General features: G+C 38.0%; 1 protein-coding gene across 3 annotated transcripts in view; it reads left to right on the top strand.

The window, feature by feature from the left end:
- Positions 1–25,523, top strand: part of LOC112054257 (leucine-rich repeat flightless-interacting protein 2) — a 48,120-nt gene that overhangs the window by 8,201 nt on the left and 14,396 nt on the right. Inside the window, exon 1 of one of the 3 annotated variants that reach the window (XM_052881774.1) lies at positions 2,902–3,798. The exons of 1 other annotated variant lie outside the window; for it this stretch is intronic. In XM_052881774.1, coding sequence (XP_052737734.1) covers positions 3,574–3,798 — 225 coding nt within the window. In that variant the 5' untranslated portion in view covers positions 2,902–3,573. Of the gene's footprint in view, positions 1–2,901; positions 3,799–18,560; positions 19,497–25,523 lie in introns of those variants that run through there. One more of the 3 variants, XM_052881773.1, reaches the window with a different exon arrangement.

The following is a 25,523-nucleotide window of genomic DNA, read 5'->3' as shown; positions in this document are numbered from 1 at the left end:
ACGGCCTCTTGCGTAGCGGGTTCGATCCCCGGCTAGGCTGATTGGGGTTTTCTTGATTGGTCCAGGTCTGGTTGATGGGAGGCTTCGGCCGTGGCTAGTTACCACCCTACCGACAAAGACTTACCGCCAATCGACCTAGCGTTTCGTTACGATGTCGTGTAGAAACCGAAAGGGGTGTGGATTTTCATCCTCCTCCTAACAAGTTAGCCCGCTTCCATTCTCGCTTACCATCAGGTGAGATTGTAGTCAAGGGCTAACTTGTAAAGAATTAAAAAAAAAGTGTGACAGACACATACTCCTTAATCTTCATCATCTTAATTTTTGCGGCCTACCTTGAGCTGATTATATTTGAACGCTTTTAACGTCCGTTAAAAAACTCTCGTGCGAATGAGGGCTTATTCTTACACACAGATATAGTAGCTACTATACTGTGCTAGGTGGTGCGAGCTCGGTGTCTAGGCCCGCGCTGACGTCTGTTGTATCGATCTGTCTGCGATGCTTTGCCCTCCACCGTCTCCGTCGCCCGACCGGGTTCGGCTGATGCAATCCTTAGTACACTCGCGAAACCGATGCCACCCTGTATATTTTGTACTTTTTTTTTGGCACTACTATTACAACCGTGATTACTGATTACGTATCATACCTAAATGAGAATTAAAAAAAAACTTTAAAAACACGTTTATGTACCCACTAGTTTAGTGGGATAAAAAGCGAAAAATATCGTCGTATGTGCTAGTTAGTACCTACATATAAATTCATCCATGTTGTCATCCTGATCAGTAGGTATCGATCAGCCCCCGCATTCTGTTAAGTTACAGCGATGTGACATCGCTCATTTCTATGGCAACTTCGTTGTTTTTAGTGAGGTATTTCATAGAAATAAAGTTCAATTTCTAATAAAACTTGTTATAGACGAACTACATCGACGAGTATATTATATCGGAATCTCAGCACAGGTTGACAACGTGGATTACCTATATTCTTTTATAACCTGCTCGTAATAAAAACTTAAGGGTTTTCTTCATTTTGTTGCTTGATGTAAATAATGTTTTTCATTGCCAAGGGTTATACATACAGCGCAATTTTTAATGAAGTATTGTACGTAGCCTTGTTCACTACATAATTAATACAAAATCAACTGTAATAAACTGAATACTGAAACATTCAACTAATTGTTTAGGCATTGAACGTGAACATGAATTAGATTTCATTGCAAATTGTATTATGCTGCATGGTAATACGCGACACATTTTACATGACCATATTACATTTTGAATTCAGTGGAATGGGCAAAGTTTTCAACCACCCTTCTCCAACACCCCGTTTGAACACCCCTTTTCAGTGCAACTGCGTTTTATTTTTCAACTGAAATATGTATGGAACATGAAAGAGGCAGAAATTAAAAATATTGTTAAATTTTCCCCTTCGTATGCAGGTTTTTGTTGGATAATTTGATTTTGGTGACCAGAATGGAATTTCTGGTAATAATGTTGTTAATTTCTTGAATAAAAAAGTTTTTTTTTTAAATCTATGATTTATTTCACCTCTTTCTATATTATTGCAACAAAAAGTTAATTGGTTCTGAAAATCTATAATAACACATAATTATTTGTTAATGAAAAATTATATTAATTTTTACTGTTATTTAAAAAATATTTGAAAGAACATATTATAAAGAGAAATCTTGCTAAACTTGTATGAAATCGACCGGTTCTTCAACAATTTTCACCGCTCCTTGGTGTCATTGTATCTCAACGATTTTCGGTGTTCACTCCTTAAATTACAAGCTATTGTTTTCACTGTAACCGTTATTGCATGACGTGTAAAGTAGGTTACCTTCCGGTCCTATTCGATCAATTAAAATATTGTGAATTCTACTTAATTTAGAAATTACACGAAAATATTTCTTAAAGCATCAACTTAATAATAAAATATTGACCTTTTGTTAAAATATAAAGAACCAACCTTCTTCGGAATAGGTAGGCACGTACTACGTAGGCAGGCTAAGCTCTGAATTCCAGGACAGGTGAAAGGAGACCTGTGGCCAGCTTTGGAATGTTTATAATGGTCTTTAACTAACAAATGAAGTTATTGTTTAGTTTGACAAACAATTCTGAAATAACAGTCAAAAGCCCGGAAGAAGGCGTTATTTAAGAAAAAGAAAATGAAAATCACTTTGATCTCTCCTATTTTGGAAACGATGATTCATCATGAGTTACCTATTTCAAAATTAGTGAGATATAAAATATAACAGTTTGTTTACACGAGCATTTCATTGAAGCGCGACCCAGATTACGACACGGGAGATTGCGCTGTCGATAATGAAACCAAAATAGTCTTCTCTTTAAGATTACTATTTGAACTTAGTTATAGATCGTTTAGTTCCTATTTCCTACTCACGTTAGTAGAATAAAGAAAATACTAAATATTTTTGAAAATTGGTATTCCATCAGAATATCCCTAAGTGCTTCAAAATGAAGAGAGCCTTTCAATTGGAAATTTTCTGAAAGCTAGAGGTAGAGGCCCTTAAAGTGTAATCATTACCGGTAGGTTTCAAAGGGGTTGTCCTGAAGCTACGTGTTTTGCGTACTTGGACATAATTTGTCATATTATCTCAAAGAAAATTAAAAAAAAATGTTTATTAAGTATTTAAACGGTTGAGAGAGCTCTTTCATATATTAAGAGGTAGAGGTTCTCTCTATTCGAGTTTTTGCGGCTTTTCTTGATATAATAAGTTTTGAAAACGTGAGGTTTTAAATCTTAGGACAATTTTAAGTGATTTGTGTGTCCTTAAATAAGATGTTTTGTATCTCATTGCTTATGGTATGATTACATGTGTACAGATTTGGCTATTTGTTGGGCTTTATGTAGTAAAGAATATGATATTAAAAAAGTTTTATTAAATATTAGTTTGTAGTTTTCGTACCTGGCATATTCAGTGGCTGTTTGAGTGGGCTGTCATAGCGATACGTAGGGGGATGGTACCGTGGGCGGGCGGCTGGAGGCGGCTGGAGGGGACCCGCAGGGAGGGGGCACCAGTCAACGACCGCCACTCGACCGTCTGCGAGCGCGAGAGGAATACTGCAACCGTGCAGCTCTTAGAATTCCACGCTATTCGGAATCTTCGCGTTAACGAAGCACCCAATTCTCGTCGCAACATCGCCTTGAATGGACGTGTCTTTACGAGTTCTAAGTTCCCGTGTGCGTCACGCTGTACTACGTGATTGATTGTCTCGCACGTGCTCGTGAGTTATTTGGCCGTCGCGGTTGACGTGACGGGTAGCTTACGGTGACAGCGTGTGACGGTTGCACTGCATCGATCCGAAATAGCTGCGTTTTTGACGTTTTTTTTTTCTATTTACGAACGATGCGTCGCACGGTGCTCCCGTTTGACTGTGAATAACAAAGTTATGATATAAATTATGTATCGATTTTCATGTTAGCGTGATTATTGCATCGAGTGAAATTATTGCGCTTTTCTTTTTTTTTTTAACGCGGCAGTATTGTGAGCGAACTGTAGATAACTGCGTTGTTTTGAAGTGATAGTACAATGTTTTGAACGGTATAGTGGTTATGATGGTACGACTCGGTTTGGCGATGGTGGTCGGAGTGGCGCCGGCTCTAGTGTCGTGGTGGCGCGGTCAGGGTCCGTGGCTGCCACCGCCGTTGGTGCAGAGCCCGTGCTCGGAGAAGCCGGTGAAGTGGCCACGTCGGTCGCCGTCGCTGTCTGATTGTTTGGAGAGCACCAGCGATGAAGACTCCGCCAGATCCCTCGTCTGCCACGTTCGCCCGAAAATTGTAAGTTCAATCAATAGATATATTTTTTTAATCTCCATATATAGCTACTCACGCTAGTGAGTAGTTTATGTCGGACTCCTGCCGGCTTTTCACACAGTTTTCCAACCCCTCGCTTTATTGCGAGGTTTGGCTATGGGATCGTTTTTCCGCACAACCGTAGCACGAATCTATTGAGCCTTGATGGCCTTAACGTATCATATTATGAGGCCTCGGACCTCGTATCAAAATGTTTGCTGTATATTAGCCACAACTGCTAATAAGCTTTAAAATCAGTTATGAATGAAGTCGATCTTACATTGTCTCTGGTATTGCGTAACTATTACGAGTAGGTATGTTTTAAAGTAAACATTTTGTTCATTTGTTATTTAGAAAATGACTAATTTTGTGCGGAATTGAGGACTGACACCCTCTACGACAGCTCTTATAGCTTTTTGGCAGTCCTGCGCTGCTTTGAAAGACATTTACAAATATTAGAAAAATACTTCATGCAATTAATTTATTGATCAACACCATTGCGATCAAAGTGGATTGGCAGACTACCAACGGAAATTCCTATTGTTCACTATTTCTAAGATTTTTTGTTTCTCAATAGTCAATGCCACTTGATCGGATGTTTGCTGAGATATTTAAGTAAGACTTAGTTTTTCTGATGCAAGTAATTAAGACATTTAAATTGTATTGGGCATTTTTAATAAGACTGAAAAAGCATCTTTAGATCCTCCACCCTCCTCATCCAGCTGCTTGCTACTGTCATCTAGACCTATTAACACCTACCTTATAATTTTATGTATTATAAGTAAGTATATTAGTAATTATATTATTTTTAGAAGTTCAATTTGTTGCACCGTTTTTCTTTCTTTAAATATATCATGGAAGGTTGTCAGGAGTTCAAGTTGGGCGCCTTTAAGTTTAACTATATGTTGTTGACCTCAAATATCATGTCACCACATAAAGATCAAGGTCGTCGGACCTTCGCGATGGAATCGTTCGTAGAAGGCTTTTCGTCCGTTGCTGATTTCAGATTTTTGTCGAGTCCTGACTGCAACGCAGCAGTTTCATGGGGAATATCAAAATAAATTACTTTTCGATACTTCACTTTTAAGAGGAGAAACTATACTTGTATCAGTATATGTGTTTGTGCGGTCACTGTGACGGATGTGCGTCGCTGTCATCAAAAAACGAAAGTTGTTTTACATAATGAGCTTGCAGTTTGCAACATCACGGCGTCGCGAACGGTAAAGATCGGAAGTGCAGTGGGTGGAGGTTTAGTCATGTAATAGGTCCCATTACGTATGATTTGATGATTTCTCTCGCGAGTTAAGTACGAGACAAGTAAGTGTTAAGACAGTTATCTCGTTATACATCTAGAATCTGGGTTTCTTTGGCTTAAATGTAACCCTGTCAGTGCCTACTTACATGCTCTGAAAATTCCCATTGTCTGTATACATATAAAACTATCGCGTTTGTCCAATAACAAGTTATTCGGCTGTGCATCATGGGTTCCCAGATTCGTGTTCTAGATTGGGTCGAATTCGTACTCACCCAGAGTTTGAAATATCAAATTATTATTTAATTTAATAACAATCAATACATGGTTTAAAAAGGCTATGATGAGCATTGTAGAACTATATTTTTAAGCTAAGCTCTATATTTTATCCACTTTCTTCTTAGGGACTGAGAAGGGCAGAACTGAGGACAGAAAAACTGAGTGAGAAATTACTCTTTTTATAATCTGAATCTAAATAACCAAGATTGATTTTAACTATCAAGTTCCCTGTCTTATGTGAAAGTTAAAGATCGAATTTAAAATCCAAGCCATTTTTTATTCGACTATGTTCAGTGCAATCTGATACATTCCGTCTTATATGATCTACAGTAACAATATCTGAAATATATTTATGCCGGACCAAAGGAGGACAAGGTACAATGTGACCCGAAATGCACGCGGGCGAAACCAAGAACAAAAAACAAACGAATTCTAACCGTCTCGTTTTTCTGAAGTCAATTACCTACTGTGAGGGGCCCTCGCAAAAACTCTTCATTATGTGACTCACAGCAACATAAAGATTTCAGCAAATGAGATCGCCGGTCTAAATAGCATGATTCAGATACAGTAGCCATTATAGAATATAGTAGTCTAGTCTAGTAGAATATAAGTTACTTATTGACTAGATAGAACAATGACGAAAATATCAGAAGGTTTCTCTTTCCCACTTAATCATCATGAGTCTATTTTTAAGGGCTACTGCGCAGAATCTCTGCTCTTTAAGAGATCTATAAGAGCGAGGGATATGGTGCTTCCATCCCATCAAGTTGCTTCGATTAGGTATTATTAATGAGCATTTGTGATGATCGCCCTAATTGTGAGGCCCAGGATCGAGCTATAAATATTGAGATTTTCTATTTCCCAAGAAATTCTCAAAGAAGACAACCAGCCCTGAGTTGGTTGTATTACAACCTTTGCCTCGAAGAACACCTTAAACTTTACTTACTTTACGTAATTTTCATGAAAATATTTTAGTGATCATGAGTGTTTCTGTCTTCCAAGAAATATTTAATATCAGCTCTGAGTTGGAAGTTTCTTATATTGCATTACACACCATGCATCGAAGAGCACGTTTTTTCTGTTATTGGTCCCGGTTATTATAAAAATCTTTTAGTGATCGGTACAGTGAAACATTATTTATTACCCTACACTCGCCATTAGAGCAACATGTAACCTCTAAATCGACTCAGTATGGAGATGTGCCTGGCCATTTAAATAATCCATTAAAATGATCATGATTATGATGACCTGTATGATGACCTATTAGTTGTGCTATCGTCTCTTACACAGAACGTAAAGCACTTAAGCTGCTTCTTATATCCGTAGTCTCTTACGTTTATGTCCTGGTAGTACAGTACGTACACTACAGTACGTAGGCAAGTACACGCGTGTACCTATTGTGTGTACTGTAAAAACTGTTTCACACGAACTTTCGTGACTGACGTTCCGTGCAGCTTTTAGGTTTCTAGAACATTTTTTTTTTGCGAGTGTAGCCCACTTAACTTAATTGACTATTTAAAAGATTACAGTCAATATCGGTTGCTAGTTTATTTTTTTTTATATTAGTTCTATGTCATTAAAGTCTTGTTGTCATTATCAATGTTTTGTTGTTGCGTTATGATCTGTTCATGTGATACAAATGTATGCTGTAGTTTGAAGCCATTTTTATTAATCAATTTAATAATCAATCAAAATTAGCAATTTTCTTCCCGAAAATAGCCTATGTTTATCAGGTATAATGTGAATCTAATAGTGATAGAGTTTTTCAAATCGCTGCAGTGGTTTCAGGGCATATTCAATGCAAACAAAAAAAACCACAACAATCTTTCCTCTTTATCTATGGAAAATTGCCGGTGTTGCTTATTTGCCATAATGTACAGTTTGTCTGCCAATCCGTATTGGGCCAGCGTGGTGGACTATTGGCCTAACTTCTCTCATTCCGAGAGAAGACTCGAGCTCAGCAGTGAGCCCAATATGGGTCGATAATGATGATGATGATGATGATGAAGATGGTATCGCTTCTATTACCTTATTTTTGGAAAATGGCTTCCTTTTTGGCGCTTCATGTTTTTCAGCGAGAAACATTTTGTCGTTATTTTTTTTGGCTTGATCCTAATTTCTGAAACGCAAGTGTGTAGAACGCTTTACGATGTCAGTCGGAACGAACACACCACTCTCACTTAAAATTAAAGTGATAATTTAATGAGTTAGAGTAATATCACAGATACGCGACTATTTATGTGCGCCACTGCGGTGCACGGATGTTCACATAACGAACATGCATTCGACTTTGGTGATTCATGTATTATGTTTATGTATGTAAATAAATTGTATCAAAATAGTACTCGTATAAAGTATTATTAGTGTAGTTGTAATAGTATAATGTGTGAGTCATATTATATTGTGTGCCAATTTATAATCTGAATCAGGAATAGGAATGTTAATAATTATGAACGTTTATAAATATTTTTGTTGTAAAGAGGGGTGATAAGGTGATAATAATGATTGTAATGTTAGATCGAATACTCTTACAAGTGTACGTGCCACAACTTTTCGTATATCTATACTAATATTATAAAGCTGAAAAGTTTGTTTGTTTGATTGAATACGCTAATCTCAGGAATTACTGGTCCTGTTTAAAAAATTCTTTCATTGTTAGATAGCCCACTCATTGAGGAAGGCTATAGGCTATATATTATCCCCATATTCCTACGGGGAATACCGGGATAGGGAACGGGAAGCACGCGGGTGAAACCGCGCGGCGTTAGCTAGTATGTGAACATGGGATTCTTACCTAAATAAACCAGTGTCGTTTCAAAAGTGCTGGTAAACTAAGCCTATGCCTTAATGAAATGAATTTTGAATTTGAAATGCCTTCGTGGCTAACGTTGTATAAACCTCACGCGTTGTTTTTTAAAACAGGCTATTTATAGGCTTCATATACAACAATTACTTGCATAATATGAACTCTATTTAAAATTTTCTTTTACTTGAAAATTTCTTTCATTTTAAAAAGTCTGTCGATTCTGATACCTTGTATTTACAAGCCGTGGCGCTTCACTATAATAGCCATATATAATAGCCATCATCAAACAATACGACGTATAAAGTGTCACTTTTTGTTGCTATACTCTAAGATTTTTCTTCAGGCGAAAAAACAAATCATTTTTGGTGGCCTGTTTCGATACTTGAACCCGAGATTTAATTGTCCGTAGCACAACAAGGGTATATTGGATCCGTAGGAGTCAGCGAATGGTGTTGTAAATAGAAAGTAGGGCACAATTTTGAACGCAACTGAGAATGCATTTGCGTGCAATTAAGGAAGTCGCATAAATGCAATGAAAACACTCACAGTAGAGATGCCGCCCTTGTCAACACATTACGTGATGCGGGTTGCAATCGCTTCGCTATGCGAGGACATGGAGAGCATTTAGCATGTAAATTAGATTTACTTCTATTTAATTAGTTTTAAAATGTAAAGCTAATGCTATACTGCGAAAGTTGTTATGGTTAGATATAATTATTTAAACATACGAACACAGCTGAACAATGAATTACAATAATGATTGGAGGATCAGCTTTCACATTCACGCAGAAAGGATAAAAAATTTAAATGAAAATTATGTTAATGTATGATTTTCTAAGACGTTAGACGATTCGTGATAGCCCAGTGGATGTGACCTCTGCCTTCGATTCGGAGGGCGTGGGTTCGAATTTGGTCAAGGGTATGCACCTCCAACTTTTAGTTGTGTGCATTTTAAGAAATAAAATATCACGTGTCTCAAATGGTAAAGGAAAACCATCATGAGGAAACCTGCATACCAGGGAATTTTCTTACTTCTCTGCATGCGTGAAGTCTGCCAATTCGCATTGGGCCAGCGTGGTGGACTATTGGCCTAACCCCTCTCATTCTGAGAGGAGACTCGAGCTCAGCAGTGAGCCGAATATTGGTTGATATGCTGCGAAAGTTTTATGGTTAGATATTTAAACACACGAACACAGCTCCACACAGGAAGGAAACATTGTGCATGATGATAAATATTTTATTCGTTGTAAATTATGTTAATCTATGATTTTTAAAAGTGCATTTGTTTGTGAAGACACCGCGAATGAAGTCTGGTCGCTGGAGTGTTACTTTAATACTTGCAAATATATATAGCTTGGTTGGGGAATTAGTTATCATTATGTTTATGTCTGCCGCTAAACTGGATTGCTGTTCTGGTCTATAGGGCTTAGTTGCCGGTGTAATTGCAGGCTAATGTGGCTTGACGCCTGCGCCTCAGGTTGCGGGACGCGAGCGGTAATTTGTAGATTGTGTTGCTCTGTTTATAGGCGGTGGTTTTCAACTTCATCATCATTATCATCATCATCATCATCATCATGATCATCATCATCATCATCATCATCATCATCATCATCATCATCATCATCATCATCATCATCATCATCATCATCATCATTATCAGCCGATATACGTCCACTGCTGGACATAGGCCTTTTGCACGGACTTTCAAGAACATCGGTCTCGAGCCGCCAGCATCGAGCGGCTCCATGCAACCCGCTTAATATCCTTGGTCCACCTAGTGGGGGATCGACCAACACTGCGCTTTCTACTTACCATCAGCTAATTCACTAAATTTGACTTATGGTAGTTGACATATACGAAATTGACATTCTATGTAAAAATGTAATCTGGTGCCTACTGACAACCCCTCGTGAATATCATACAGTCGATAGATGACATATCTCTGTTGATTGGATGTATGTTTCTAATAGTTTGTTTTACCAAATTAATGAATAGGCCAGCAGCTGAGCCATCTGCTTGGGCCGACAATTATTACTTGAAAAATCTCCTCGTAACGACCCACCACCTCCAATAGTCCCCCGACCTCACGGTCATGGGAGGGCGAGCCCGTAGCCCGACCCAGGACTCGAAACCAGGATCTCGTGATCGGAAGCCACATAGGCTAACCTCTGAACCAACGTGCATATCAAAGGTAGAAGCCGTAAATAAAGCGTTTATTTTGACTTTGCTTATCATATCGAGTGCCAGATCCGTCGCCAAAGGAACCGGCCCAATTGTAGTGCAGCGATGAGCTGAGAGAGATCGCAAATATTGCAGCGATTTGGATCAATCGTCGATCATTCACCTTTGCTATTACGAAAGCGTATCTCACGTGCATTGCGCGGCGCTTACTCACTCAGGGCTGCCGCGTTTGTTACCTGTGCTTTTTATTGTCTGTTTTCCAAATTTGCGCGGGTCGTCACGATTTTCAGTTCACCAACATGTCTATGCTGTATCGGTACGGTAATGTAAACGCATCGCACAGCAGTTACTCGCTCAGGGCTGCGATGTTTGTTATCTGTGCGTTGTATTGGACCTGACCTCTCCCATTTTGCGGAACGTCAAGATTTTCAGTGTCACGACCCGTTCTGATTGAAACGGGACGTTAAAGTCAAATTGAAACTTTACGTCCCGAATCACCCTTGTCCATGTCCGAACCACACCTTCCCACTTTTTTACTACTCTGAGTCTACTAATTCTCATTTATAATTCGAAGTGTAAGGAATATGCTTTGTCACGCCGACAAAGTCGCGGATGCCTGCTAAAGCTCGTGCGATGTAGCAAGGTGCAGGTGACAGTTCATTTTAATCTTGAAAGTTTGCCGCGATTTACGATAATAGTCATAGTACTACTATGACTATTATCGTAAAATCAACGTCATACGGCAACTGTCACTCGCACCAAGCTACAGTTCACGAACCATACTTTATTATTGCCAAAGAGCCAGCCCTATAGGCAGATGCGCTGCAAAATGTCACGATATTTGCGTCGCGTGCGTCCGCGCACCGCTCGGTCCCGTTCCGTCGGACTATACGAGAACTCCACAGTAACAGTTAATCGCCCGCGATAGCTTTTTACTTGGTAGATCGTTAATTTTTTCCGCTTGCAGCGCGTGTTTAGTATAAAATCACACTAACGACTTTTTGTCATGTCGCCTTTGTCTCAAATTTGTCTTGTGTTCTCAGTAGTAACTCAGTTAGAGAGGTCAATCTCTAACTGAGTTATAGATGACATCTGATCAGATCAGGGCACTTATTGTTCCAAAAACCCCTTACTTATTAAGTTATTACCATAACAGACTTTTAGTTTCAGAGACACTGGAACCATGAAATCCGTTTTTGCGTGATTTTCGCGTAGATCGACTAAGGCAGATATTTTTATCTCGTTTTACCACTAGTAACTTACCCATAAATATTATATTGTGACATTCAGTCATTAATTGTAACGAAATTCCGCAAAGTAACGCCTGCTTGTTAACGGATGGCCGCAACTTCGTTTGGGAAATTTAGTCAGATCTGATCTGATTTTGATGAAAAAGCCCGTGTGTTGCTTTAGGCTTCACTTATTTACCAATAAAAACCGCATTACCATTCTGCCTAGAATACCCAGTTCCGAGGATTAACGCGACCAGATTGACATAATAGACAAAAAAAAACAATATTATTAAATTTTTCATATCCTGCTGAATTTTTTTACGAGTACGTAGTGTTCCAATCTAAAGTTAGGTGATTTTATTAAAATACGAGTACATGCGTCCCATTCTTTTACTACAGTAGGTATCTGGAATCTAGGTAGATTTTTATTAGAAATTAACGAATGCATTAAATGCAAGGCCGATTGCAAATCTAGATGCCCAAGAAACGTCCTTTACGATCTTGAAAATGACACTACAAACGACAACGCTTCCCAGGTAACACGGCACTTAAAAAAAGAAAAAAATAGGCTATCACGGCTGTCACAAGATGTTCATGTTGATTATATTACGGGTATAATTGAGCGACTTACTCGTAGTTCGCGCTCTTCGAGTTAAACCACTTGTACATAACTGAAGCACGTTGCAACATTCTGTCTCAGGGAGATGTCGCCAACGTGGTCCCTACACCGCAGGCTGCGTTCGCGCAGTAGGTTGGTCTTAGATCTGTTTTTGCGTGACACCTTTTCTGCCAGTGCTGAGCGGTGTGTGATAACGGCCGGTGCGTTTCGCGATCGATTTTTATAGACACGGATTTTGTTTTTTTTTTTTTTTTGTTTTGTAATATTTTCAATGTGAATGTGGTCGATACCTTAGGGTGAAATGTATGTGATTTAGGACGCTGGTGTTTGTTTGTAGTGTTCGTCATTTTTTTTAATATTGTGATAATATCTTTTTGTATTTATTAATTGAAAACTCTTTTACTTTGTTTTTCTGTGCACATTTAAATTATTATCATTCTTGATACTATCGCTGACTCTTAAAGTCACGTCACACAAAATAATAATAAGTAGTTGCATGAGATAAGAATGTTGCCAAAATAAGAGGGGATTAATTTTTTTCATTTAAACATGATAGTGTATAATTTGCATATGAAATTCGTACAAATACATTTAATACTGATAATACCACAAAACAATCAAAAAGCGTACCTAGCTAAAAATTTAAGAAAAAACTAAATAATTATTAATTTACTATAAAAATAATTATTAAATAGTTATTAATTAATAATATTAATTGAACCAAATTCTACTTATGTACTAAAATTTCCCCTAAGAATATGTATTTAAATAACCCCTAAAATTGAAAGAGTAGGTACTAAACATCCCCAAAATACAGACGTTCGAAATAAAGACGTTCAAATACTTCACAAGATCAATATCAAACAAAACCTGCAAAAATACTGTTATGTTAAAAGGCTACATTCTTAATGCTGTTTGATTGACAGCCGAAGAAATGAGGGCGACCTTAAATACTTGTACAAACTCCAAACAATCTGGGCTTATAACAATATGGCACGTCGAGTCTGTTTCTACAAACGCTAACGCTTCGAAAACTAAAAAAAGTTATGTGTGAATGACAGATCCCGTCGATAACTTGTTCACGTGACCTGTCGATAACGAATGTCATTCCAAATTTTTTTTTATTTTTCGAAGCGTTTGCGATTGTAGAAAGAGAATCGACATGCCACATGGCTACAGGTCCAAGTTTTGACGACCTCCGTGACGCAGTGGTATGCGCGGTGGATTTACAAAACGAAGGTCCTGGGTTGGATCCCCGACTGGACCGATTGAGATTTTCTTAATTGGTCCAGATCTGGCTGGTGGGAGGCTTCCACCCTACCGACAAAGACGTACCGCCAAGCGATTTAGCCTTCCGCTACGATGTCGTGTAAGGGGTGTGGATTTTCATCCTCCACCTAACAAGTTTGTCCGCTTCCATCTTAGACTGCACCATCACTTACCATCAGGTGAGATTGTAGTCAAGGGCTAACTTGTAAATAAAAAAAAGGTAACACACAAATGCCGGTGTCTCAGACCGTCCGTACTCAAACTCACCAACAAAAATGTCAAATATCGAAAATATTTAACACCAATAAATATGTATATCCTGTGTCCTTACTCATGTGTAATTTTTTAAACTTTCGATTATATACTTTTGACAGAGGCTTAACTGATTTTGTTGCATTGCTCTATTACATCTCCTGCTAGATGTCACAAGATGAGATTGGCCGCGATGCCCGATATTCATCTAGATACATTAAACCCAGTTACCCACTCAAGCCAGCATCAAGCGAGTCGCAGGGATACGCTGGATGCAGGCGGCTCAGCCCCTGTAGCCAAGCGATTCTCTTTCTACAATCATAAACGCTTCGGAACTAGAAAAATGTACGGAAATGCCATTTGCTATCGACAGGTCACGTGATCAAGATATGTCATTCCCATACATCTTTCTAGTTTTCGAAGCGTTTACGATCGTAGAAAGAGAATCAACGGCTGACTACAGGGGCAGAATTGTGATGTTTGGAAGTCCCTACAAAAGGCCTATGTCCTGCAGTGGACGTCATCGCATCGGCTGATATGATGATGATGATACAATTTGCGGTTGTTGTGTAGTGTAACGCTATCAGCTGAATACATTAGTATAGTTTTATAGTTTCCTTTGTGATAACTGGTGAACGCATTTTTTTCATCTATTTTAGTCCTTATTGGTAAAGCAATAGACAATACTTCGGTGTGCATCAAAATGTAATAAAAAATAATGTCGCCATTGAGTTGTTTCAGTAGTTTTGTGAAGTTGGTTCATTAGTGACGGTTCTACTTGGTGTAAAGTGTGAACACGGTTGAAAATAATTAAACAGGTTGTCAAGAAAGGTAACAAACGATTCGACAGAATAAGTGCGTGTTAATATTTTCTAAATAATTAATTTTGTGTTTTTTTTTCTTTATTTCAAAAGAGCTTTGTTGAAAAATATGTATTTAAATACCAAAAGCAAAAGTTCAATCTAAATCTTCAGTATCTACTTTTTAAACAACGGTAGGTACAGACGGGTCCATAAAGGTTACAGATTTTGAATTTTTTTTTCTTGTTTTAATTACCATTATTTTGGCACTATTAATACCAGTACCTCAATGGCGTTTTGCAACAATACGTTTCGCAACAATACGAGTGATGTAATTAATAATAATAATAATAATGAATCTTATTATAACTAAGCCAATGTTTCCGCTCTCACCGCGTTGTGCTACTTAAATTATTATTGTATTACGATACCTCATTAACACTACTCCACGCACCTTATGTAATTGGTAATTACTTAATTGTTTGCGCTGGTGTTTAATTTTAGATCAAATTTCTTTTAAAAACTGTGTAAAATTTACAAAATAAATGAATTATAAATAACTGCCTTTTGACTATTCGTTAGCTCGCATTTATTGTGGATTTTATAAAACTGGGGAACATTACTTAAATTTTTCTGAATGAAAGATTTCTGCAATTATTCTGGTTAATGTTCGGTTTAGAAGTGTAAACATGAAAACGTAACAACAAACTTATAATATCTATATCTATACTAATCTATACTAATATTATAAAGAGGTAAAGTTTGTAAGTTTGTAAGTTTGTCACATTTTTTAAATGGGGTAATCTTCGGAACTACTGGTCCGATTTTAAAAATTCTTTCACCAGTAGAATGCTACATTATCGGGGAGTGCTAATATATTATATTTTGGTATCATATATATTAGCCGAGTTATCACAGTTTTTGTCATACAGGTCGGACTGAAAATCCTCTTAAACAGACTTATTCGCATGCGCTGCCTTAACTATTGAGTAAAATTGAAAATAATGTATAGAGACTTTATGTATCTTTAAAAGTTCTACAAAAAAGTCCGCGACACCATATATCTATCTTCTATATATTAGCAGATATAGTACCTTTTGTGTTTTAAAAATTATTAATTTTATATACTTAGGTTTACGTCATTATTTATACAACTAAACTTTAATTCTTATTAAAATAAATTATTTAATAATCACAAGGATATTATGAAGATAAGATTTGCCCTTTACAGTATGTTAATTACTTAAATAGTTACGGAGATAATACAAAATTTCTAAAAGACACAGAAATTCCGCTATATGCGCCCGGCGCTTTCATTTACGTAGTTCCCGTTCCCGTGTGAATATGGGGATCAAACATAGCCTATGACACTCGCAAATAACGTAGCTTTCTATTGGTAAAACAATTTTCCAAATCGGTCCAGTAGATCCAGAGATTACCTCCTACAACCACACGAACTTTACCTCTTTATATTATTAGCATAGAAGTCTCTATTTCTCTTGGTCATACCACCACTCTCGAAGGACTGGACCGATTTTGCTAAGGGTAGGAGTAAGATAGAGAAGTTACAGGGTAGGGTACGGTACGGGTAGGGAAGCGTAGGGGTAGTGTAGGGGTAGGGTAGGTTTAGGGCCGGGTTAAGGGTAGTGGTAGGGTAAAGGTACGGGTAGGATAGGGAAGTGGTAGGGTAGGGGTAGGATAGGCGTGAGATAGGGGTACGGGTGGGATAGGGGTAGGGGTAGAGGTAGGGTAGTGGTAGGGTAAAGGTACGGGTAGGATAGGGAAGTGGTAGGGTAGTGAGATAGGGGTACGGGTGGGATAGGGGTAGGAAAGGGATAGGGTACAGGGAGGGTAGGGGTAGGATGGAGGTAGGGTGTAGGTAATGTAGGGGTAGGGTAGGGGTAGGTTTGGGGTAGGGTAGGGGTATGGTGGGGGTAGGGGTTGGGTAGGGTAGGGTTGGGGTAGTGGTAGGGTAGGGGTAGGGTAGGGTAGGGGTAGGGTAGGGTAGGGGTAGGGTAGGGTAGGGGTAGTAGTAAAGTTGACATCGAAATTTACGCGGACGAAGTCGCGGGCGTCCGCTAGTCATGATATAAAGTAAGAACTTATAGACTTATAGAGTGACAAAACTTACGTTTATCCAACACTTATCAGAAAATGAACAAAAATGCAGTCAGTCTCATTATTTAGAAGATCTCTATCCAAGATGCAATCTATCTCTTCAATTTCGCCAAAAACATACCAACTCACTTTTGAATTTATGATATTTGCAAATCGTATTAGTATATGCTTTGTTGCGCCGTTTATAATTACCTAATCCATTGTCACTTGTAATGCATCCTTAGTCAAATGTCGTTGCAATACGTTTCCCGTATCCTTTTTAATACCGGACGTTAACGGCTGAACTGAAGTGTTTTCCGTCCAAAGGGGACATTTCCTTGCCCATAATGGTCCCGGGCATACTTATTACGCCACACAATGAGCTATTAATCAGCAGGCTGCAGGCGCGGGCGGAGAGTGCGGTTTAGGCTGCCTGTCCACCAGAGCGGAGCTAGTGAGCGTAGCGGAGAAACGGACTAATGCGGAGCGAAGTTACGTACTGTGTCTGTCCACAGGAGAGGAGCGAGGCTGCGGAGCGCAGGTAGAAAGTAATGTAGAGCAGAGTTGCATTGTGATTCCGCGCTCCGTTTCCCCGCTCCACTTATCGGTTTTATATGAATTTTTGAACTAACTCGTCCCTTTCCACTTTTGACGGCCTCCGTGGCGCAGTGGTATGCGCGGTGAATTTACAAAAACGGAGGTCCTGGGTACGACCCCTGAACTGGGCTGATTGATATTTTCTTAATTGGTCCAGGTCTGGCTGATGGGAGGCTTTGGCCGTGGCTAGTTACCGCCGTACCGCCAAGCGATTTAGCGTTTCGGTACGATGCCGAGTAGAAACCGAAAGGAGTGTGGATTTTCATCCTCCTCCTAACAAGTTAGCTCGCTTTCATCTTAGATTACATCATCATTCACCATCAGGTGAGATTGTAGTCATGGGCTAACTTGTAAAGAATAAAAAAAAGGAGCGGAGATTTATGCAATTCTATTGGTTAATATTTCTCCGTTTCTCGGCTCCGCTGCCTCGGTCCGCTTCGGTGGACTGGCAGCCTTAGTGTCATCCAACACCATACGGCATACACCAAACTTGCAGTCTGTGATTCACCGCACTTCGCTTTGAGTTTGGTAGAAAGACACGAGCGTAGCGGATTTGCATATTATAATAGCCTGACCAGAAAATTAAAAACTTTGCCATGTTAAGGAAAAACAGGAACCAATTTCTTTTACTAGCATACTAAGCACTGACGGCTTAAAAGTACTTATGTCGTTTTTATATTTTGGTTGGTATAATTAGCACTTGGCTGCAATCATGCCTTAGGGTAAGCGAGGATGTAGGCCACAATGGAACGCACTTGCCTAAAAGGTGTCTATTCTACTCTCTCTTCTCTTAAAGATATATAGGGCTTCCATAAAAACTAAAATAATGTTTAATACGCACTTAATAGAAATAGTAACTGTACCCTATGTAAAAACTACGAGTAATACATAATTTTAATATCAAAAGATAGAGATTGAGTATTTACATTGTGGCTAAACTTATTTTAATATAAGTTTTACAAGTAACTTTCGTAGGCAATCCTGGTTTATTTTAAAGATTTAATGTAGGAGGAATACAAAATATCAATAATAATCCTAATGCAAAAAAAAACAAGGTTTCCATTATTCTTCAGATATCCATTATCCACTACATAATTTAGGTGTCCTTCAAGTTTCCTTACAGGTATTTTCACAATGTCTCTCGTGACTGAGCCAAATGTTTCTTAGATATTTTACTCTATTCTATCGGCCTCTGAATTTTAATGGTGACCTTAGATGTGCTAAAAATGTTTACAGAAAAACAAGTAATTCTTAATAATTGCTTTATATGGCAAAGTAGTAGTAGTCTAGTCTATTGGCATAAATTATCTGAAAATAATAATGAAGTTCACAATTTCCGCCTTAAGCCTTAGCATTGTTTTAGGATTAAGTTGGGGTTAACGGTGCGATTACGACATCGATAGCGCTAAAGATGGTCGCGCCAGCATGCAGCCTGCCTGAGTGCCTGCAAATGACAGTCTATCACCGACCACGCACGAATCACACGTGTCGTTAGAGCCAGCTCCACAGCTGACACTTGTTTATAAAGTATCTCTTTGAAATGTACATAATAAATAACCAATATTGATAAACTGTTAAGTGCTTATAAACAAATGTGATTGTGATTTGTGCAAATGTGACCATTGTGATTATTATCAATAAAAATGCCATTGTCGTTCGAAACAAAGAATTTTAGTGGAGGAACAGTTCTCGAATAAAGTGGACAATATCTTATCTACCAAGATAGCACATTAATGTGATATTTTACCACGGCACAATCCGCGGTGCAACGGTACAACAACGTAGAAAATTGCGACCTTCCTTTCTATTTAATTTGTTCTAAACATTATTATATTTTGTGTGTTGTGGGACGTGATAGTCCGTATGAGTAGGACTGAAAAAACGTAGTGAATATGCGAAACATTTCCACATAGTGATATTTATCGTGAAACAAGTCAAATTGGCTATGGCAAAAAGGTCACAGTACTCAACTCCCGAAAATAGTGATGAAGAAAGTGGCGACGCGTTTACAGACGGCGACTTTGGGGATTCCGATGATGAAACTATCATTGAACGCAAGGACTACAAGTCCAAAGTCATCGAAACTGTGAATAAAAACATTGATACAACAGATGACACTAATACGAGTATTAGTTTAGATGAACAAGTGAACGGCCACACAATGAAGCTTAACGTTAATGGTGCTGATTATGTAGATATAAACAATCAAAGTAATGGCGAAGAATCTGGGGATTTGTCAAGGGACTCCCAAAGCGACAATGGCTCCATCGTCGGAATTCTTGGCGATCAGCATAATCACGTATGTAATGAGTTTGTTATATATATTTTTGTGAGAAAATGTGTTAAAAGCATCTGTATAGTGTAGAGTTTCCTGTTTTGAAATTACTATAAGTCTGGGTTTTTCTTTTTAATGATGAAAGGTTTGAAGTCTGACTCACAATTTTAAGAAATCATACATTCAGGAAATATATCTTCTATGTTACAAATTGGTTTCTCAATAAATTTAACGTTAACGATAATAATTTTTGAGTAGACTACTAAAATGTTCTTATGTACAGTATATTAGACTGAGAATAAGGGTACTTTAGTTTGTTTTGAATAATTTATAAAGCATAGCGTATAATATTAGGTTACATTGTTATCTTATCAAAATCTTTCTCAACTGAATGTCGACAAAACAGGCAGAAGGCCAGTCTAATATAATTATCTTGTGTGAACAGTGTTAGTGCTAATCATTAGGCCATATTGTTTAAAATTTTCAAGCCTCTGTTTACGTAAGACGTCAGGAATTTGTCGGAGTGTCTGTCTTGTTTCTTTTGTGTGTGTTTGCTTAGCTTCGTGACCATATCATTCAAATGTCACGATGTTTTAGAGCGCTTGCTTTTAAGGTCAAACCTCTACTGTTTGGAAAATCACGCTCTAATACGCAAGCGATACTTTTGTTATGTTGGTCAACTAGACAATCTTGTAAATAAAGTGGGTTTTGTTTGACTGTCAACCCAATTTTTGAACAGGGTTATCACTTATCACAGTCTAAAGCATGATGCACTTTTGAATAGTATATGTAGGACATTATAATATTGATACAGATATGATTTATTTGGAAGTTGTTGGAGCATTGAATAGAAGGTTTTTATTTAATTATCTGACGAGCATTTGTATTATACACATTCAATACTTAAGAATAAAATTAATTACCGGTTTCCTAAGTCAATAAAGTTTAGATGTAGTCAGGTTATTTATTTGATTACCTTGGTTTTATTTGTTTTTTAAATGCTTACAATAACAACAAGTAAAAAATATTGAAACCTACTTTGAACTACAACATTATTTAGTAGACTGCTGCTAATTTCCCACTACTTTTAATCTGCTTTAGTCTTGACTGTCCATTGTTGTTATGTTTTTTCTTATTCTTCTTTACTAGAACCTTTATTCTTTTTATATAAGGTTATTTTGCGACATCTTTTATTACACATGTACATTGTACATATATTTTTTGTGGGTACGAAACATTACTGTTTGTCCGAAGTGTCAGTTTAAAGTTACATAGAGTCATAGAGTTACATATTTTGCGGTGTTATTGGATATATGATAATAAGTATAATAAATATACAATTGTCTATTGTGCTACCGCTTGCTAGTTCAGCCGAGGCTTTAGCTGGTGACACTTGTGTTTGTTTGATGACCTTGACAAAATTCACCTGCGTTATGTCATCCTCGGAGCTCATAATTCGGATCACGGCGAGGTTAATTCTGCTGTATGTAAGTTGTTCTTAATTTTAAGTACTCCGTTATGTGAGGTTCTTGTAGTTTCGGCAACGATGACCTCACGGTGTTAGTCATATTCATTTGCTGACTAGAGCTGTGTTTTGAATGTAGATATTTTATTGATAAAATGTCTACATTCAAACCTTTACATTTTATCTTATAATATTACCTGACGTTTGAAAAGTGCTTGTAAACTTATTCTAATTGTAATATATGAATTTTGTTGTTGTTGGATTTTGATTTCATTTGATTTGTTTATTCTTATTACGGTAGTTTCTGTTTTAAATTTACTATTATGTAAAAATGTATCTCATCCATCCACCCACTTACCTCATTCCTATGAGTCAATGTTAGAAGATATTTTAATCGATTCATAAATAATTCATATCATAAATATCGGAATATAATTAGCGAGTGGTCAATTAAGTAATGTTTACGATAGTTTGTAGTAATATGCAAATCGGTTTACATTCTGTGATCAAGTTCTTGCTTTCTATTCAGGTTCTAGTAATTGGTAGACGAAATTTTCGTAAATGGTATTCACGATAAGCGTGTATCTATATTAGATCAACATCTCTCTAGGAATATTTTGGTTTATAAAACTCAACTATACTGTGCAAAAAATACTGGTATGCGAGAATATAATATGACCAATAACTTAAGTGTATTAAACTTAGGTATTGTTAAGTTACTTAAGTGAAACGAAAGTTGGGAAACCCTTGATGCCCATACCTCATCCCATTTTTGGACCTAGGGTTGAGGTAAATGTTTGAACTTTGGTAAATACTCACATAAACATATAATTCCTTACCTACTAGAAGAAATTAATTTTACAGTAAGCCGAGATAAAGTCCCCACGCCAGTTTTTACGCGAACAAAGTTGCAGACAAATTTTTGTAGTAACACATTATGAAAGTGAGTTCTGGTGAAACCTTGCTATTAGGTGCCCGCTTCTGATAACTAAACCTATTAACTTGGCAATCTAGTACGTTTCTCAATATCTAACCAATTAACATTTACCGGTGCTTGATTGCTAGACGCTCGTTTGACTCGCTGCAGTTTTAAATTGTTAACAGGAATTTATGTTTATAGAAAGTAAAATGTTTTATTTCTTTTAACCCTCAGCAATACATCCCTCGGAATGTAATAATTACCATAAAAATAAAACTTGAAATTATGATGACAATGTAGGAATTGTATAATTTTTAATATCGTTGTCTGCATATATGAAAATCAGCCCACATCTTACTTTACCTTATCCAATTTCTAACAATGCTTAGACATAGATCTTTATAGACGCATACTATAAATCGGTGGTTAAAAATGCTTCTAAGAGATGCAGCACTATCATGACGCTCGTGAACTTCAGATACGGATACCTAGGAGAGTCAGTAAAAATAACCTACGATTGAGAATTTGAAAATTTACAAATAAGGTAATCTTGAAGAAAAAACGGTTACAGATAAAGTGATGGATAATACGTCAGTTGGTCACATGAATATAATGCAAACACTTTCATCGTACGAAATATATTATCTTTCTCGTGTTTCATGATTTTTTTGTAATTCAGGGGTAGTAACGTAGCATGACCTTGAAGCGTGACTGGACTGGACTAAACTAAACAATGATGTCACCGTACCCCATGTACGGGTAACTGAATACGCGTTCATTGACACACGGCAGCCATATGCGGAGTGAGTGAGTGAGTGAGTACTTAGGTATATTGCTGCTCTAAGTTCTGTCTATAGGCTTGGCTCTGATATATACATATAAACAGAAAAGAATAAGCCTGTATAAAATCCATTTGTTGCCGCTGAAATTGAACTGCTAATTAAGAAGACAGAGATGCATTGACTCTAGACTTATTTTTCCTGAACGAGCATGAGGCATCGGTTCGTTTCTTGAAGTTCCTGCAAACCTTCGATGCAAGGAGGATGTATCTTCATTGTAAGGTTTTCTTCTTCTATCAACTTATTGTGGTGAGATGGCACTGATGGCATGGAAGCTACTGCACGAAGCACCAGCCAAAAGTCAAAACCGTCCAATGAAAAAGCCTTGCTTACTATTTCATTCTCAGCTTGTATGGCACATTTTCCAAGAACGCCAAAAAACGTATGTAATACGGAAACAATGACACAGTACACGATTATAAAATTAAAGTGTTTTAAGGAGTACTGTAGTTAAAGAGTCGTGATAGTTAAGTGGGTATGACCTCTGACCCTGATTCTGGAGGCTGTAGGTTCGAATCCGATCCGGGGCATGGGCCTTCAGCTTTTCAGTGTTGTGGCACTTGAAGAAATTAAATATCACGTGTCTCAAACGGTGAAGAAAAAACATCGTGAGGAATCCAGCATACCAGATAATTTTTAAATTGTGAAGTCTGCCAATCCGCATTGGACCAGCGTGGTGGACTGTTGGCCTAACCCCTCTCATTCTGAGAGGAGACTCGAGCTCAGCAGTGAGCCGAATATGGGTTGATAATGAAGGAGTGCTGACACAATTGATTTTTTTTTTGGCAGTAGATGTATGATTGAGAAAGAGTTCTCAGTCATACTTTCCTCTGACTAACGTTTACCGTCGTAAAGCGGACTAATGCGCGCACAGATTAGCCGATTACAGCCGTTACAAGCTGCTCTGCGATAGCACACGGCCAGTGCAGTACCAGCTGATAAATACTTATATTGTGGTACGAGTTTACTATTTATATTGTATTGTTTTGTTTTATAACTATTTCTATTTTATTTTTATGTCAGCCACTGACGATCAAGTAATCTCACATGCCTGCAACGCTAACGGCCTGACGTCCGATAAAACTGATTGCATGCACAACACACGATCAGTTTTATCGGATTTCTTGCCGTTAGCGCCGCAGGCACGTGGATTTATTGGAAAGTAAGTGGCTAGCATTAGCCTAACCCTCCAAGAATTAACCCCTTATAAGTCAACTCGTGGTTTTCTGTCTGTTACATTATTAGAGACATCTAGTTGAAATTTGTAGTAACATCTAATATATAAAATTCTCGTGTCGCGGTGTTCGAACTTGAACTCCTCCGAAACGGCTCGACCGATTTTGATGAAATTTTTTGTGCATATTCAGTAGGTCTGAGAATCGGCCAACATCTATTTTTCAAACCCCTAAATCCTAGGATAGGGTAGTGGTAGGGTAGGGTAGTGGTAGGGTAGGTTTATGGTATAGGGATAGGGTAGGGGTAGGGTAGTGGTAGGGTAGTTGTAGGGTAGGGTAGGGTAGGGGTAGAGTAGTGGTAGGGTAGGGGTAGGGTAGGGTAGGGGTAGGGTAGGGGTAGGGTAGGGTAGGGGTAGGGTTGGGGTAGGGTAGGGTAGGAGTAGGGTAGAGGTAGGGTAGGGGTAGGGTAGCGGTAGTTGAAAGTTTACATCGAGTTTCACGCGGATGAAGTCACGGGCATCCGCTAGTCTTAATATATAAATGCGAAAGGTCATTTAAACCTATATCTATAGTATTTTGCGATAGGGCCGGATTAAAGAGGTCTAAGGGCTGACCAAGTCGCGGGTGTACGCGAGTATAATATATATAGTAGTTTTTCAATCCCTTCTATGTATTGTTAAGAGTTTTTTACTATGTCAAGTATAGATAGATAGAAGTTGACAATTACAATGGGCAGGGGGGACATTCTGTGACGCAGAACACAGGAAGACGGGAAACAGAAGACGTCACAGGTGGCAGTGGCTAATGGCAGCAGTTTCCCTTGCAGCGCAGTTCCTGCTGGACTAGCCTCGGTCGTGTAACTTTCTGTGGTGTTCCGTGTTTGTGATTTCATTCTAAATATCCATCTGATTCTGTGTGGTTTTAAAAATGGTTCTAAATGAACATTTTAAGCTTTTTTAGACTTTTCATAGAAATATAAATTCCGTAACTTCAAAAATTATTTGATTTTTATGTATTTTATAATTTGTGTGAACTCAAATTACAACAAAAGATGGAGAAATTGAAATTATTTTTAAGTGGCCCTAATTGATATATTATTTTTTTAAATTTTATTAAAAGTTTAAAATTTGAAAAATTAATATATTACTAGCCGACGCCGACGGCCAGTGGTTTCGCCCGCGTAGTTTCCGTGAGAATACGGGGATAAAATCTATGGCACTCGCAAATAACGTGGTTATCTATTTATCTAACGGTGAAAGAATTTTCAAAACCAGTACAGTAGAACCAGAGATTATCCCTCTATATATCAGAGATTATCCACAAATTTTACCTCTTTACAATAATCAGCATCATTATCGCCTGATGGACTCCCACTGTTGGACATAGGATTCTTGCATGGACTTCCAAACATAACTTCCAGTGCGGTCGCCATTCCAGCACTTGGGACCCCAACTTCCATCGGCTCTTCGGACTATGTGGCCTGCTCATTGCCGTTTCAGCGTTGTGCGACTCGCTGAGTATGTCAATGGCTTTGGTTCATCTGCATTCGATCACGCAGAGAAACTCCAAGCATATCTCGCTCTATCGTTTGCTGAGTGACTGAGTCTTCTATAATCTTGAGTCTTTATATTATTCGTATAGATTTAATGTTTT

Source organism: Bicyclus anynana, chromosome 5 (assembly GCF_947172395.1).
Source record: "Bicyclus anynana chromosome 5, ilBicAnyn1.1, whole genome shotgun sequence".
Taxonomy (NCBI): Eukaryota; Metazoa; Arthropoda; class Insecta; order Lepidoptera; family Nymphalidae; genus Bicyclus; species Bicyclus anynana.
Note: the sequence above shows the minus strand (reverse complement) of the source record. Positions and strands in the feature narration are given on the sequence as shown.